The following is an 18,380-nucleotide window of genomic DNA, read 5'->3' as shown; positions in this document are numbered from 1 at the left end:
AATATATCGCAGTAATTTTACCTAATAAAATGGTGACCCTTGCACTGCGTTAACCCATTTCCTTGCCACAATTGAGAGCTGGTGTAGTCAAGAAAATAAAATAAACAGAATGGGCATTAACAGTAAGCTGTTGACAGTGTGACACCAAGGAATGATGGGCAGCCAAGATTGGAACAAATTTCTGGATTAGAGTTTCAATTTAATTAGTTTTCAAATCATTCTCCCCCACAGATACAGAGCTTTCAAATGTTTAAACAACTGTACAAGGCTAGAAAAGATCAACAGCCACAGCAAACATACAAAATAGTTTTACCAAATTGTGTTGCAACCCCCCAGCTATGTTCAGCACATTTGAATCATAACCTTGGTACAATGGCCAACCATATCCCAAAAGACCTCATGTCAAATGTATACAATCTTATTTACACAAAACATTTGATCAAAGTGCATTGAATAGAATCCTGATTGACAGCCTGAGACGATGGCTAAATATGTACAATGTTTAGAAATGCTGAAAACCTGCTGTCAATAATAGAATTAAATATTCAAACTACTAAGAGGTATTGCAAACATGATTTGATATTTTAACTGAAGACAATTTCCCACACACAGAGCCTGTAGGTTTAAAAAGGCAAGATGTAGTTTTGATCAAGTTGTGAAACCTGTCCGGCAGACTTGATCTGTTTGGTGAGAGCAGGACTGGTCTCCTGCAAAATTTCAAGACCCCCCCACCACACCCCATCCCACCCCACCAAGCACAAAAAAAACCAGCTCAGCAAGATTCAACCGACTAATGATTTTGCTTTCTTTCCGGAAAAGGGCGGGAAAAGACAGTCAAATTGCCTTAAGGGCAGGGAAGCTTGGAAACCAATGAAAACAAAAACAAAATCAAAAGCATTATTTACAAAATAAATAACATCTTTCAGTTACTGTCACCACTGATAATGATTTAATGCACTTCAGAAGGCATGTTGTCGTACTGTGAGCAATCGAACTGGTGCTGACGGGAAAACCAGCAGCGTGGGAAACAAGGGGACAACATGCTCAGCACCATGAGTTCCCTTAAAAACCAAAGGGGAAAGACAGAAGAGGGGAGATGGGTTGGGTGGGGGGGGACCCAACATGGTCACGATAGATCATCCTCCGTGCTCACTATTGAAATCTGAAAAGAGGAGAATCGACAAACAGAGAATTAATGACCAACATGCCGTCATACCTGAATGTGCAGTTCTATTTACAGAGACAATTGCAACGCTCATATAGACAATTTATGGAGTGTTGAATTCTAAGAGCGTTGTGTTGGCAGCTGCAAGGATGACGGCCAATGTTGCGCCATCTTGCCTTGAAGCTTTGAGTGGTCCAAGGTTAATCTACTTAATCTGTGTACGTGGGCGGATGGCCAACAATTCATTAAAGATTACAGAGGGTCACAGATGAGCATGGAGGTCATTAACAAGCAGTCGCAATCCCCTGCTGAGAAGAAATTATTTAATCTAGTTGAATCGAACCCTAAGCGACTCTGCACCAATTAACCCATTTCTTCTTTGCAGCGTCACTTGCTTTTGTTATCAGGACAATTCAGGGGGAAGGTTATCAGCCTTTGACTTACTGCTGGGTATGTGTGTCCCACATTTGCGCCGTGCCGTGTGATGTCAATGTTGAGGTCTTCTTCTGTGGTCTTCAGGTAGACTGGGTTGTCAAAGTTCATGCTTTTCTGGTTCTTCGACGTCCAGTTTCTCCACATCAAATAGCCGCCTGCTGCCGCCATGGCAAGCAGCACTGAGTGTGTGAGCATGGACACATTTTCATTAGTAAAAAAAAAAAAAAAAATAGGTGATGAGGTTAGGGTTAGGGGCAAACGCTAATTTAAAATTGTGCCATCCGGTTCCAAAAAAGCCACAACCTCTTTTGAATTGCATGCCAAGTATACTACTTTAGGTGTTGATATTAATTCAAAGAAGGTACATGTGAAGATGTGCACTTACAGACAGGTAGTATGGCCCAAGCTGCTGCAGAACCTCTGGCTGTGGTGTTTACCTGAATCGACGTACTCACATTGGCTTCTGGAAAACAAACACACCTTGTGGGCAAATCAAGCACACTAAAAGTGTAAGTGATTATCAAGTAAAGACAGACATCTCCATTGTTCAGGTAATTGTGGCTTTCAAGCAGGGTTTGGAGGGAGAAATGAAAAAGCAGCTGCACACCAATGCACATCGCAGCCAAACCTTGATTAGCACCGGTAGCCATTTTCTACTTAAATGAGCAAAAACTCCAAACAAACCAGTCGGAATGTTAGTTATAACTAAATATCCTAGGAGGACTAATGGAATTAGGCTTTATGATTCATTTATGTCAATTATGTGCCCACATGTACAATGCTCTTCTCCCAGATACTAACTAATGTATACTACTGGATACATATTTTTAATCATCCTATAACATGCATCATAATTGCTGGGTTAATAATTGGAATTGGACCAATTCATAACCCTAATTGGATCGTTTCTTTTTTACCCAGCGTGAGCAGTTAGGTATTTTTTTCAATGGTCACTAGAATGGCTAGGAAAGTCACTAAAGTTCTTTATGATGGAAACCCAGAAGACAAGTCATTGCCTTTGTTCGCTCAGAATATTTTGTCTTTAAAGTCATCCAGGAGGTGGTCAGCAAGTTTTGGGGTGCCAAACAATCACCTTTGGTGCCCATTTGACAACAAGACCAAAAAATGCACCCCTGAGCATCATCAAGTAGGCTGCTAGGAACTTTACAAACTTTTGAACAACGTGAAAGGCACGCACTTTTGAGAAAGGCTGAAGTTCCCCTTATACTAAAAAAAGGTTTGTGCAAACAAGTGATATTAACGGCAAATCGGTGAGCTCAAACCGGAGTAAAATGTCCTAAAGGTATGCTTGTGTTCTCAAATTTGACTTCCTCTCAACTGGTTGACAGTATTTCGAAACATCCTGTCACTCAGACAATGCCACACACTTCCCAAATTTGCAATTACACCCCTCAAGGGAACCCCCCCACACACAAATAAGCACAACCCCCCCCCCCCCAAAAAACAAAAAAACATAAGTCAAATACAAAAAACAAACAGTATGATAAGAGCTACAGAGAAGCTGTAGTGAGTGCGATAGAATTTACAGCCACATGAAATTCCAAGATACAAATCTAATTAGGCAGAACAAAATATAGTAAAGAAGAGCTGGGATGATGACTGAAATAGTAAAAGCAATCTTAAAAAAATAGTAGCATTACCAAAATGTTGGAATTTGAGATAACCGTTTGACAGGCAAGAAGCTGAACAGCAAATATTACTGTGCTCATAACCATGCCACAAGATTTTTTGTTCCATGTAACAAAGACGAAATACTTGCGAAGGAGAGTTATGCAGCCAGAGAAAGGCAAAGCACGTAAAAGGAAGCCTTGAGGTAAGTTGCCACTTGCCAGCAGCCCAGCATCAGGAAGCACAACAGGCGACAACTGATGGTATTACCTGGGGAGGGCGGCAAGACAGGTTCCCCATCCTCCTTTGTTGGACTTTTGGTCAAAAGGTCTGTACCAAGAATCAAGGGGTCAGACTTTAACAGGGTGGGGGCAAACTGAAAATTAGCTTGTGAATGCTGAGAAGTTTTCACATTTTGCAGTATCACACCTATCATTTCTCTGAAGAACTGAAGATAGCTCATTTGCAGGAAAAAAATAAATAATTGAGAACCTTCTTAATGCATCTGAATGGAGCCAGTTTAGGGTAACCCTCACAGCCCTATCTCAAGGTGGTCACATGATTTGTTTTCCGTCTCACTTTTTTTTTTTATGTTTTTCCCCCTATTTAGTGCTGCATAGCAAAAAAATTACTGGCAAACACTGGTTCTTTATATTTTATGCTTATATCAGTCTATCACCCTCATCAACTATTCTTGATTGTTCTGGGGCCAACCTAACCTGTAAGTGCATTAACCTGAATGGAAGTTGAGCTTTGTTTTGGCCCAACCCTCCCAGTCCACTGGTTTTTCCTTTCAGATGTTCAATTACATAATTTTAGTCATTTTTTGTTTCTAACAGCTGGCTTAGTATTGTCTTCTGCTTTCACTGGAGCTTAACGACTGATTTAAGCATCAAGGCCACCTTTTGGTGGAAGGTTGTATTGCAGCCAAGTGGCTAACACCCAGGGGGTCACCAACCTTTGACACTGAGGGCTATTTCATGTAGGCACGGATTGATATATATAAAAAAAAATAAAAATAAAAAAAAAATAAACATGCCAGACGATAATTTTGCAGCCCTCAACTCACGTTTCCTGCCTTTTGAGCCAGAGTGCATGGTTTGGGCGTGCTTTCAACTTTGAGCTTGAGGTTTTCCAAACTAATTCAGACTGGTGCATAAACTGATCAAGTTTTCTCAAACGAGGTGAAGATGAACCAAAGAGCGCAGTTGCGTTTGGGAACAACTTCACACATCAAGCTTACTCTAAAATTTACTTAGAATAGAAGAATAAAACAATGATCCATGGTTCCTTTTAGTGCAGCAGCAATTGCTGAACAAAGGACATAAATGCATTTGCCTGAGATTTCGTAAAGGGCTTTGGCTACAACCCAACTTCAAGAGACGGTGAAAGGCATTCTTTCCCAAGCTATTTATTCAGCACACCAAATTCACGGAAGGGTGTGTTAACACAATTATACACACAAACTTGGAATCTAAAAAGTTTCAAGGCATCTTAGACTAACAAGGCATTTATTTCTCTTTTGGCGGACACAGTGGCACAGAGTTGTCAGGGAGATGTTCTATTGCTTTGTTTACGCCACTTGCTTGGTCTACAGCAGAGAGTCTAATTAGGAGTTTATATGCAAGAATTCCGTTGCCGGGTTCCTCTCTCACTATCTTCTGTATAGATTTAAAATAAAGAAGGAGTAGAGCATCCCCTAGTCACATTAAGAAGAAAAAAAAAAAAGACTGCTGGCATAGCAACCATGAAATGTTCACTACCCCTCCAAAAAAAAATGTGCTCCTGGATTACGGAGACCCCCCACCCCAGAGAGAAATCCTTGGAATGAGCACCTCAAACACCTTTAAGATAGTCCATAACATAATGTATTCATGAAAAACAATTGACTACAGTACACAACCTATTCTACTGCCAACATTGCTCTCGAATAAGTGTTTCATTTGCATTATTTCAAGTCAAAATAGTTTTTTTTTTTTTTAAGCACGTGAGACCATGAAATATGAGGGAGTGCCTGGAAGAACATCTGAGAATATTAGCTTGCATGAGCTTAATGATGAGCTTTGACAAATGCATGCTAATTAGGGTCTCACGAGCACGTCTATTAAACGAGTCAAACATTTTTATTCGGTGGCCAATCATTACGTTAGTTTTTACGTGAATTTAACCAGGTTATTTAAAGGCAATATCGCAAAAGTGCTCCCTTCAACCTCCACCCACAAATCATGCTCATGCTTTCATCATGGGTGTTTTAACTCACCAGGTCTGCAGAGTAGACCATCAGCAGCCAATTCCTGCCCTTGTGGACACAGGCAAGTAAATTTGGGAGAGTGTTTGTTGATTTGTGGTGCAGGTAGACACATGTAGCTGCAGCCCCCATTTGGAACCTTCTCTGCACACCAGTTTGTTCCTGCAAACAAGTGTAGGTTTCTTGTTAGATCATGTCCAAGTTCTACTGGCAGTTTTGCCACTGAATTGATCCATTCTGCCAGTTTCCCAGATAGCTTTACAAGAATGCTGGAGCTCCATTATTGGTTACCAGTCAGTCACAGGGACAATGAATTAAAAGCACAATCTAGTCCACATTAACTTTAGGTACTGAGAGAGTTTTCTAAATTTATTGAAATTGACCCACAAACTTGCCAATTTATCATTACAGAACCCATTTTTCTTTTCAATTGTGTTTTAATTGCATTCTTACCAGAAAGTTGAATGAGCTCATGGTACACTATGATGTCCTGTGGATCATGCAGGTTGTTGGCTAGTGTCACAATGTCCATTCCTGTGAATTTGTTAGCTCCGTAGATGGCTTTCTTCTCGCCATCTGTCCAGAAGACACGATCCTGGAAAGGGGATCATGGAAAAAAGAAAAAAAAAAAAATTTGGCATAAATTTAAAACTATGCTATAGGGATAGCTATATTGATAAATCATACATTTTAGAACAAACTGAAATCTAATTCTAAAAATTAACATACAGTAGCAGTAACTTTCAGTTTTCCCTGTCTGGTTGCCACAGCCTGCCACTCGCATGATTTGTTTGGCACAGTTTACACCTTCTGGTGCCCTTTGTGACACAGCCCACCCATTTAAAATCCTAAGCATTTGATAATGTTAAGATAATACAAATAAATCAGGAAAAAAAACCCTGCAGATTCTTTGTGCAGGTCTTAGCTCTTAAAACAATAACAAAAAAAGTCCCACTTTTTGGTAAAATGGTAGCAGTACCTCAAAAACAGTAAGAGCAAAGGGGTGCGCAAGGTAGTCTGAAGATTGTAGCACTTTCTTCCTGTTGTCACCATTCAGGTCAACACTGCAGAGCATGTGTAGCTTTGAATCAACCCAGTACAGCCGTCCTTTGATTAGATCTAAATAAAGAACATACAGAAGATTAAATGGGTATGACATAAAAATGGCAAATCTAAAATGTGGCCCAAAAGGGAAAAATGTAGATTTACAGGTGAACATCTAATTCCAATTTGCTTTCACCGCAAAAGTGAACACCCAGGGTTGCTCAAAATAAATGCTAATAAAACATTTTAAAATGACTACAAAAGTCAACTTTATTCATTGAACACTTGAATCTGTGGTTGTTTTGTTGTACATTAAGTTAATCGGACATTAAAACAAAAGTTGTTACAAGACATCAAAATCGGTGAAAGATAGGCCACGAGTTTAAAAAAAAAAAAAAAAAAAAGAGCCCTTGAAGAATTAGCCCTGCACATTGAAACACTCAAATCTCTGACAAAAATAAAGATCTTCTACAAGCCACAAGCCAGAATTTCCAATTTCAACCCTAAACCCCCCCGCCCCCCCAACAGTGGTTGAAATAAATCCCAATTGATATCCGTGGAATTGATCTTTATAATCAGCTGTGTCAGCATATCGTCAGTGCGATATATAACCTTTACCAAGGGTTATTCCATTTGGCCACTGGATGTCTGTCGCCACCAGAATCTGCCTGTTGACTCCATTCATACCAGACTTCTCAATCTTGGCTGGCACACCCCAGTCAGACCAGTACAGGAAACTACAATTGACAGATGTGCCCAAAATAAGAGAAACCCAAGTCAGAAAATAGATTTTACAGTATTGACATCTTCAAAACCTTGACAAACACCCACCCAGACAGAGGATCCACAGCAATGGAAGCTGGTTCTTTCAGGCCACTACTAAACAGAATTTTCTGCTTGGTTCCATTAAAGTTTGCAATGGAAATGGTTTTGGTACCCAGATCGGACCAGTACAAGTTCTTGTATATCCAGTCTACGGCGATGCCAACGGGAGAGAGGACGTTTTCTATCACTTTGTTGTGGGTGCTCACGTCGCCTCGTTTGTCCAGCACAGTGCTGTAAGAATAAATTGAAATATCTTCAGCTCACTTGAACAAGTTGTACTCCATCACCATATACAAACTTAGTAATGCAACAAGTCTAGGTAAATAATTACACAGAAGTGGGTGTTCAGATGACAGCGGAAGGAATTTTGTTCTGTGGAAACGTCTGAGCCGCCAGCAGACGGACATATTTCGGAATCATCAAGTACTGCTAAACATTTTGTCCACGTCCGAAATAAAACTACATGGAAAAAAAAAAAGAAAAAAAAGTCCTGCAGATGCAAGAATAGTTGTGTCACACACAAATATAAAGCTTGCAGTTTCACTTCTCTATTGCAACACAGTGGGGGGATAGTAAAACCCCAAAAATCAAATCAGACCAAACTGTGAGGCCATTCATTAGACTGCCACAATACTAGTTTTATGCATTTTAAATTCCATACATCAACACTAATTTATTGCAGTTTCCAAAAGTATGGTTATGTAAACATTACAGTACCTAAATATAGCTTTCTGTCCCAGATCGGCCCAAAACATCATCTGCTGGTCAAAATCTGCATCCAGAGCCACCGTGTTCCTCTGCTGCTCCACAATCTGAGTGTACTCCTTTCTCTCCAGACCCAGACGACGAATGTCACGACGGTTTGTGAAAATCAGACAGGGCTCCTTACCTAGGAGGGAGGGGAACACAGGAATAAGTTTACACTTCAAAATGTGTCCAACATATTTATGATATCATTCTCTATTATGTTTTAATGTTCAATTAATTCATCAAAAGGAGGGATAAAAAAAATGGTCCCAGGGCATTTGTGATTTGAAGAGCACCCAGTTGGTGACAAACCTTCCAATTCAACTGATTGTGAAACAACACTTGGACGAGGAAGCTGGAGCTTCACTTTACACTGCTTTCCTCATTCCTTACCACCAGTCCTATGGTCTTGTCAATTTGAATATTTCGAAGACCAGTTGTGATCAGAATAGCCGAAGCTGGCAAAACCAAGTGCTACTCTCATCCACCACAAGCTTCCATACGTTTGTATTCTCAACGTCGTGCAGATCTATCATAGTTGGGCCGGACATTTCATTGCTGCGCATAGCGTTGTCGTTCTGAGGTAGCAGCAGACGGGTGATTAAAAAGTCTTTAAATTGCCTGACTGAAAGACCAGATGCCAATAAAACTTGACTAGCTATTAGTCAAGACTAAGCTTTAACCAATACAGAGCCGGAAATGGCAATATACAACTAATCAAGTCAATTTATTAATTTGTCATCACTACAAATACATTAGTGTTGTAAAATCTACAAGGGACCAATACATTTCTGTGAATCTTTAATGCCAGTGACTAACTAGATGAGGCGGGCATATTGGATTTGATCGGGCCTCACTCACCTACAGCTTTACAGACTCCTGTCGTTGGATCCATCTGGTAGCCGTTGTGGCATTCACATTTGTATCCTCCTTTCAGGTTAATGCAGATCTGACTGCAGATGCCTGGGTTCAGACACTCATTGACGTCTGAAGGAAGAAGGGTCGAATGAGATCTTTCAACACGCAACGGCAAATTCACAGCAACATATGCTACCAGAAACAATAGAGCATCATGTTGCTGCATGCAATATTGTAAAAAAGTACTATACTTTACTACCTCCACAGGTTTTGTGATCAATGAGCTGCAGCCCGGGCGTGCAGTCACACTCAAAGCCAATTGTCATGTCTTTGCAGATATGCGAGCAGCCCCCATTGTTCATTAGGCACTCATTGACATCTGCAGCACAACACACAATACAGTCCTTAACACAGCAAATATGGTTTCTGCCTGATTCACTCAGTCTGAACATAACTGAAGCATGTTGACGCACAAGATTTTGTTTTTCTTCATTTGGTCTGTTGCATGACAGCTTTGTCAGGTTTTGCTTGATCATGAATTCTGATAATATTGGGCAACTAAAACAGGACATTTCAAAGATAAAACTCACCACATTCTTTGATGGGTTCATCACTCCAGTCTGGACAGTCTCGATTCTTGTTGCATACTTTGCTCATCTCAATACATTCCCCACTACGACATTTAAACCTCTCAGGTCCACGACATTGTGTCGCTGTGAGGAGGGGGGAAAAACGAAAAAGTGCATTTACAAAAACTCTTTTTCTAGCATCATCGAAAATGGAGATGCCCATTCCTTCACTTTTTTTCTAGTATTTTGACCGGGCCACTCTTGGCACACACTGTAGTAGTATTTTTTTATTTATTTTTTTATTTCCAACACATGGGTCCATCCGTGTTGAGTCCAATGATATGTAATGTGCGTATACTAAAAGAAATGTCATCTAGTTATTAAATCCAAGCCTACACTCGCTTTTCTTGTAATTTTCTGAAAATATTGTGCATGTTATTTTTGTGATTATGAAAACAACTGTTTATTCACGTGATTGAAATAGTCAAGCCACGTCATGACCAATTTATGTAACAATTTAAGAAATTCCAAAAGGGTTCACATAACGATCATTAAAGCAATTGTGCAAATGAAAAAAACCCAAAAGGAATAAAACTATTGAAGGAACCGGAACTTACAGTTTTTGCAGTTGACCTCATCTGATCCATCAGCGCACTCTCGGATTCCGTTACATTGTCTGTTGCCCAGGATACAGTTCCCGTCGTCACATTTGAACTGATCTGCGCCACAGGTGCGTGCAGCTGCTAATACCAGACAACATAACCATATCATTTCATATTAGACCTAGTCATATTAGACACCCTAAAAAGTTCACTGGTTTTTGAAAATACATTGCAGACTACCCGGAATAAGTAAAATCCGCGAAACTGAATGAATTTGCTTTAATTGCATTTATGGTACTTAATTTGTTAAGTGATTAAACACACAATATAAACCAGCAGTCACACACGCATGTTACTTTTTTTTTTTTTTTACAGTATTTAAAATAATGAGAAAAAAAAATTGTATGTACGGTGTTGAAGTTTGTACATACGACAGTTTGCTTCATCGCTGCCATCTTTGCAGTCCGAGTCTCCGTCACACCTCCACTTTTTGTGAATACACTCTCCGGAAATGCATTGCATGTCACTCGTTGAGCATTTGGCTGGTGGGGTTGGATGACGACCACACCGTAACGGCGACTCATCGGACTGATCCTGCAGAAGAACAGAAACGTTGGACCGGAAGAGACGTGTGAAGAAGCATGTACGCCTTGGATAACAAATCTGATGTTTATTGTTCTTGGTTGGACGTGGCAAAATTGGGATAGCAATTTGAGATACACTGCCATTAATGCGTTGAATTTAGTCTAAACATACATTCGTGATAACAGCTATTCTTGTTCATTGTCGTTTCCTTACCTGGCAGTCGACATCCTCGTCGCATACCCAACTATTTGGGATGCATGATGAATTTCCACACTGGAATTGACTTGGGCCACAGGAAGAAGGCGCGCACCCCACCTCATCCGAGCCATCCCCACAGTCGTCCTCGCCGTTGCAAACAAAGTTTCGGGAGATGCAGCGTTCACTGGCGCAGGTGAATTCGTTTGGAGCGCAGGTTACGTTACCTGAAAGTAAGCATGAAGGTAATTAAAATGGCTTGCTGGCAGCTCCTTTCAATTACTGGCCGCCAGACAGTCAAGCACGAACACCACAAGCATATTTTTTTAGACCATAAGCCGCACTTTCACATAGTTTACAGCAAATCTCAACCTACCGCAGTTCACTTCATCTTCTCCATTGTCACAGTCCTTTTCACCATCACACTTCCAGAAGTTGGGGATACACTGAGTGGAACCTGCTCCACAGCTAAACTCATTCAAACGGCAAGTCCGCATGTCTGCATGATCCCCAAAAAACAAAAAAACAAAACAAAAAAACAGGTCACGAATCAACAATGCATTGCAAGGCTTTTGTTTTGTTTTTTCCCCAATATAACCATTCAAAAAAAAATGCGCTGTAAATATTTTTCTAGTTTCAGCACAAGCCACGACAGAGATACAGAACCCTGGAGAGGGACATTTTTAACGGCACAATATACAAGAAACTAGCAACAACTGCCCTTAGTGGATAGTTAATATTTACACACACAGGATGCTTAAAATTGACTACAAGGCTCTTCCAGAAATAAAACCGAATGCAATTTTTTGCCCGTAGTTGTATCAATTCTGCACATGGATCTGTTTTGCTCATCTAAAATTATGTAAACCTTTAGGCTCAAAACTGATAAGCCAGCTCCTTGTACAGATAAGTTGAACTTTTATTTTTAATGTGATGCGTAAAAAGGTGGATTACATAGTTATTAATTCTATTACTGCATTATGGGTCATACTTTACGTACACCTTTCCTACCCTCTACTTCAATGAAGAACAAATACTCATGCAGCTCAAGTTACCAGAACTCTCAAACAGTAGTACCTAAAATAACACCACATAGGCTGTATGCTTTGTCAAAAGATCAACATACTGAACATGTCGCATTTAAAAAAAAACATGGACATTATTAGCTTATATGTATTAAAGCTTGTGTCAAGCTAATAAAACAGACATATGCATTCACAGCATGACAGCCACATTGCATCAGAATTTCTTTATCCACTAGAGTCACTAGAGATGACCATGCAAGTGCAGTGTTTTCCACTACTAAGAATAAGAACAGCTGGACAAACAACAGAGTGACATACGCAGTTATACGTGCAGCTCAGCTCATGTACACTGCAGCTAGAATGCCTGGAACTTAATCAGATGCACATGATCAGAGCCTCCAAGTTCAAGACCTTCAGGAAAACGTTTATGTGTTAAGACTACTGGAAATATTGTTCAAGTACAAACACAGAGTACACATGACAAGACAAAATACTCCAGTGAGAAAGTGCTGACAAGACACTATCTAATTTGCTTGGCAAATACGCAGCAGAGCCCAAGTCTCATACTTGCTCATTCATGGTATTAACATACAGTTTCATTCATGAGTCATGAGTGAACATGAACAACAAGAATACTCCTATCAATGTTAAATATACAAATACATACGTATATATATTTTTTCAGTACTTAAGTTGTAGTGCATTACTACTACTTAAGCCAACTGATGTTTTGTGCTTAACATGGTGGATCAAAGCAGACCAGTGCTTGATTTTGATGCTAAATTGATTTGAACTTTATCTTAATCAACTAAAAAAAAAAGAATGCAAGTACGCCGAAGGCCGTTTAAGATTTTAGTAGTTAAAATTTAAATCAGAATTTGAGGCTTGTGCAGTACTTACGGCAAATTTCGACACTTTCGTCTGAGCCGTCCTCGCAGTCTGGCTCCCCATCACACTGCCACCTCTTTGGAACACACTGGCCATTACGACATACAAAGTCTGCATCTGGACAAACCTTTTTGACTGTTGTGGGAGGGGAAGAAAGCAATCAATATAACAATCAAAATGCACATCCATGACTTGATTCTCACTTCATACGTTGCAACCGCTTTAGTCAAAATTTCTCAACAAATATGGCATGACTAACTGACAAAATGAATTGAAATGTACATAAGCTATAGGTAACCTTTCAAGTGGTTCGTGATGGCTCAAATTGGATAACATTTTAAAATCAAATCAACAGATTGTCATGTGTGACCTTTAAGTAATTGGATTTTTCGTCGTTTGGCATCTTACTATATTTATTCTTTACCATTTTACACGCCATGTGTTACATTACCCGGATAAAATGAAATAAAAAGGAGAGGTGAAATTTGGGATTGGTTTTGAAAGAGAAAATTATTGTACATCTGTACTGTGGGTGTGTGTATATTGTATGACATTATTGATTGGTTCAATAGACATGTCGTTAGCACTATTCTGATGCCTCTGTATCAGCAGGTTAGTCATCCCAGGAGATAAGAGATTCACCAGTTATGTATGACTTCTACAAGAACACAATGATATGTTGCCCAACAGTCTCCTCCTCTCCACTTCATAGATTACAAATGTGTCCATAATTGACCTAACTTGAATTCCCCCCCCCCCCCCCCCCCCCAAGAAATCTTCAGAATTTAAGAATACATTTGGCAGAATATTTCAAGCCAGCATTTCTTACCACACGAGCGTTCATCACTGCCATCACTACAGTCCTCGTCCCCATCACACTTCCAAACAGACTGGATACAACGACCATTTTCACACTGAAATTGGTTGGCCTCGCATTCCGTTTTAGTTCCTGACGGACAGAATCAAATCTTGACATGAATTTTTGCAAAAAGAGAAATATGATTTTGTAACTAGGGATGAGCAATACATTTTTTGTCCGGACCGATTAATATTTGCTCGAGGACTCTCAGAGTACCGGTGCCAGTACCTTTCTAACGCACATGATGATTTTGCACTGTGCTTAAGTGCATCACCAATGACTGGCAAGGAATTTGATGTTAGAGGTTTTCCTGCCTCAAGTATCAGTGGCTGGTATCGGCATCCTTTATGAGTACCCAAAATCTTGGAATAAGGACAATATTAGCCCGATACAGGTACCTACTAGTATTGGTACACATCCATTTCTGCACATACAGTAATGTTTCATTATCTCTTGAGGTCTTGTGTCGCTTTGCTCATTATACTAATAAGTTTGTTTATAGGTTTATAGAACATAAATTTAAGGTTTAGATTCCTTATGTGCTATTGTAATACTAACCTGAATTATTCTATGTGAAACAGCTCACAATAAGTAAGTTCAGACAAATCTAGCCAAACAAACGTTGGCGTGCATTGTCTGTTAGGCTATGTATTCATATATACACATTTTAATTCATGTGAAAGAGCAAAATCGTTTGAAAAAGAACTATATATAAACATGCTCCACAATTATTTGTGCAGTCTGTCACTGGAGATATTCAAATGCTACTTTAACTGTACACAAATGCATGTACAGTAGATAAGTACCTTAAGTGCCCATCCACCCACCAAGTGTGGAAATTCAAGCATCACCCTCAATGGCTCTGAAATGTCCTGCCACTCCTTGCATCGTGCTAACCATTTCTGTAGTTGCCTTTAGCACAGCAGTATATGGGGCGCGGAAAACAGTTTCACCCTTGCATGGGGCAGCAAATCCTTAAACGTCATCAGGACTAAAACAGGATGTGTTAAGTATTACGATTCTTGATTTTTGACACAACTTGAGAACTGTTAAGAAAAAAAAGCACAATATTTCCCATACGGGGTAAATCTACAGCGATCCATGCAGGTAGAATTCATAATCCTGAACAGGAGTATGCTGAGCTGTAACTACACTACAATTTCAGTCACCCTAACAGAAGGAGGATCAAAATTATCTGCCCATCACCAATGAGAGAATTCCACCAGAAGTGCAATGAGTGCTTGAAAAAGGACAAAGCCACTGAAGGGAAAACATAAATACTATAATGAGCATGCATTCATATTGTGCTAAAATCATCGCCAAGACGGTTGCTGGGGGGGACTGAATAATGTAAAGATAAGAAACATTCCGAGAAAGAATCAAAACTGGTAGTTTGGTAGACAAAAAAGTATTCTCTAAAATATCAAACATTGCTCTTGTGTCCTGCTAAAAATGGTAAGTCACTGGGCATTACATAAGCACTGTCACACTGGTGGTCACGTTAATGCATTTTTGCCCAGTAACACAAACTGTTGCAGTGCGTTCCCCTCCTCCTCTTCCAGTCCACCACCCCGCCCACTTCAGGAGCCAAGCGCACCCCCACACCGCCAGTGCTCGTGTAGCTGCAGATCTGGGTCTAACATGCCATCATACTCACTGTGGAGGGAAACTACATCCATTTTAATCAGGGCAAGCATTGACGCTGCTCTGTTTTTGTGAGACGCCTTGCTCACAGACTTAATTTAGATCTACGTGTACTTGTGATTTTTTTTTTCTTTAGGAGACAATTGTTTTTTCATTAATATCCTGTACACTACAAACTTCAACACCTCAAATCTGCAAAGAAAGGGAAAGAAAAACCACCAAAGAGCCAAATTGTGCCTATCTCTAGCTCTTGATAATTGAGCCTGGATTTCCTCTACTTTTGGACAGAATTGAAATTAATGTGCCAATGGTATGCACACATTTTATCTACCTACAACAAAGAAAATAAGCTTGAATATGCTGTGGACATTTGGTGAAAAATACATTTAAAAACTAAATTAAAAGATTGAAAACAATGTTACCTTGACCAAACTGATTTTTAAGTTAACAGCATGTTTCAGCACAAAGTTAAATTGAGTGACTTGATTAGGGCTTAGCAGAGGTCTGAGTCCAACATTTTCATTCTAGGTGTCTTTGTTGAGGATGAATAATCTGAGACGAGGTTATATTTGATTGTTTGCTTAAGACCGCTGTACAGATACCGATAATTAGATCGATTTTGACGCAGATTCCTCGGATTCCGATCAAAATCAGCTAAAGCCAATTTATTGGAAGTCTCTAAAGATAATCCAGAGCAATTATCCGTTGGTGGTGGGTGCTAAGAATGTCTTTTTCCTTTTCAATTAGCTTTAAATAGTGATTGAGGAAGAGAATCCTAAATGCGACACAGGTTCTATATTTTCAATGCCAATCAGAAAGCAATGAAAATAGTTCAATGCTGCCAAACTTAAATAGTGGAGGAGAATACCGTTTGTAGTACTTTGTCTTTAATGAATAAATATCATTTGTTGCCTGAGGAAAAAAACTTCACAGCATTAGCACTTGCACTATACAGTAAACTGCAAATAAAACAATTCCTTTATCCCTATTCCCAATGATTTAAGATAATTCAAATAGTGCGGATCACAACTGTTTGGTCTACTCTCTGCCCTGTGCCAAGGTCTGTCAAGCCCAAATGGCTCTTGTTTAGGTTTAAATAGAGATTGTGGAGATAGGATAATGTTGCTGCTGCTTTTTTGGTTTTACAAAGACACTATTACTTCTATTATTGACAGGTGTTACGCACCAAGCCCTGATGCGAAAAGCAAAAATGTACATTCAATTTACACTACATTTATAATTGTGTGTAGAAGACTTAAGGTGACAGTAAAGCATTTAAAAAGGGGATAATAAAGCACAATGTTCATGCGTCTAGCATGTACACAATTATGAACACAACATCGATGACTGTCTTCAGTAAGTCCAAATGATCCACTTTCACATAAAACTCATTATCTAACCTAAATAACACCCAAGCAAATACTGCTGTATGGCCATCATACATGATCAGTCAACTCAATCATCACTATCCTACTGAGGAGAAACAGCATATTAAATGGATTGATAGTTAATTCATTTGCCTCTGCAATAAATGTTAAATGATAAGGAGAATATAGATCTCTCGCATCTGCGCTTTTATGTTAGGTGGTTGTTCTGAAAAAGGAGGCCAGAGATTTAGCAAGAGAAACTACAGATGGACTGCTCTGCAACAGTAGCTTTGTTGTCAAACATCTGAGGACAATGGCGCTCAGTGTGGTACTACTCCACAGGCTCACTCAATACGAGTGGTAGGCAAATAAATCACTACAACTACAGCTCAGATTGATGTTTTTTAGTACAAATAGCTTATATTTTGGCACAGTGTAAATGTACAGATTGTGTACAACATTGATTGCAGTAAATTCACCACCTACTGCGCTTCTGTACTTCAATGTGTCTCATGATATTGGTATCCAGTATTTACTCAGGTGGTATGAGAATGAGTGCCTAAAAAAAATATTTATTTATTAAAAAAAAATATATATATATACATAAAATAACTATAAATATATAAATAAATTATTTATCTATATCTATCTATCTATCTATCTATCTATCTATCTATCTATCTATCTATCTATCTATCTATCTATCTATCTATCTATCTATCTTCACCTAAATATTTCTTACTGACAAATACTATGAACTAATCAATGAAATATAATTGATGAATTAATCAATGTCATTCAATTAGCATAATCACACCTGGCCCAATGATCAGACCTAGATTGAGGTCACCTGCAGCAGGTAAACTCAGCTGTCGCCACTTGTCACAAATTCATATTCGAATTCATCGTGACCCACTTCGAAATAGGTCCTTTTATACTAATTTAAATATGAATGGGAGCTTCAATAGTAACGCGTGATCCCACAATAGTAGTAAATGACCACAAAATCAGATTAGATTACGTGCACATGTGCACAGCAGGCGTTTTTCGGAAGGAGGAAATTGACTGACTAAAAAAATGACAATTAGACAAACCAAACAGGGCCCGCTTCGACATTCATTCCAGAGGAGTGCAATATAATAAGCTATAATAGTCAATCTAAATTTGTAGCGACGTAATATCGTTTGTGTGAAGAAAACAGGTCATGCATGCATCGTCCCATTTCTAACAATAAACGCAAGGTACACGACATCATAACCGAGCTGGGTCATTCAATCAGAGGGCAGCACTATGACAGGTGTTCAAAGTGGGCGACATTTGCTGCGTTCATGCGGGGAAATCAAGACTTACCACGAACGCTCGTGCAATGTTGGAGGCATATTAGCAGCGGGAGCAAAAAGATTCCGGCTGTGGAAACGATCATGTCTCCCCCTGAAACGTGCGCTTGGTTGCTAGCCGAGCGCTTAGCTCTGCTCTGCTCCGCTTTTCTTTCTGGAGGCTCGGTGCTGCCCTGCTTTGCTCTTTGGGTCTGCTGCGGTTCAAGCGCCCAGCTTATAAGCACGTATGCGCGCGCGCTCTCGCATATGTGCTCGGACATACACACTCCCACGCGCGCACGTACGCACGCACGCACGCACGCACGCAAACTGATCGACCAGCACGCGCTCGACGGAACCAATTGGGAATAATGTTCGT

At 39.7% G+C, this 18,380-nt stretch overlaps 1 protein-coding gene across 4 annotated transcripts; it reads right to left on the bottom strand.

The window, feature by feature from the left end:
* Positions 1-178: 178 nt before the first annotated feature.
* Positions 179-18,340, bottom strand: vldlr (very low density lipoprotein receptor). 4 transcript variants are annotated; one of them, XM_088391752.1, is made up of 20 exons: positions 18,036-18,340; positions 13,645-13,764; positions 12,828-12,950; positions 11,279-11,401; positions 10,921-11,129; positions 10,554-10,716; positions 10,138-10,260; positions 9,542-9,664; positions 9,211-9,330; positions 8,955-9,080; positions 8,064-8,235; positions 7,353-7,577; positions 7,140-7,258; positions 6,457-6,596; positions 5,931-6,072; positions 5,490-5,639; positions 3,500-3,559; positions 1,986-2,063; positions 1,610-1,779; positions 179-1,162 (listed from the first exon to the last, which is right to left on the bottom strand). In XM_088391752.1, exons 1-20 carry the CDS (start codon positions 18,280-18,282, stop codon positions 1,127-1,129), a joined length of 2,769 nt encoding a protein of 922 aa, XP_088247878.1. In that variant the 5' UTR covers positions 18,283-18,340; the 3' UTR covers positions 179-1,126. The 4 variants fall into 4 exon arrangements, with proteins under 4 accessions (XP_088247878.1, XP_088247877.1, XP_088247880.1 ...); XM_088391751.1 differs by having other exon boundaries at positions 10,138-10,263; positions 18,036-18,333; XM_088391754.1 differs by lacking the exon at positions 3,500-3,559 and having other exon boundaries at positions 18,036-18,329.
* Between the last annotated feature and the right edge of the window lie 40 nt (positions 18,341-18,380).

The sequence above is a fragment of the Syngnathus floridae genome, chromosome 12 (assembly GCF_059516105.1).
Source record: "Syngnathus floridae isolate MCC-2025c chromosome 12, RoL_Sflo_1.0, whole genome shotgun sequence".
NCBI lineage: Eukaryota > Metazoa > Chordata > Actinopteri > Syngnathiformes > Syngnathidae > Syngnathus > Syngnathus floridae.
This window is presented reverse-complemented; position numbering and strand designations above follow the sequence as displayed.

Coding starts and splice junctions, on each gene's coding strand:
- vldlr (XM_088391751.1), bottom strand. CDS start 18,282: ATGTCCGAGCACATATGCGAGAGCGCGCGCGCATACGTGCTTATAAGC. Junction 11,402..12,827: donor CGAAAGTGTCGAAATTTGCC/GTAAGTACTGCA, acceptor GGGATCATGCAG/ACATGCGGACTTGCCGTTTG. Junction 5,640..5,930: donor TGAGCTCATTCAACTTTCTG/GTAAGAATGCAA, acceptor ACTTGTTTGCAG/GAACAAACTGGTGTGCAGAG.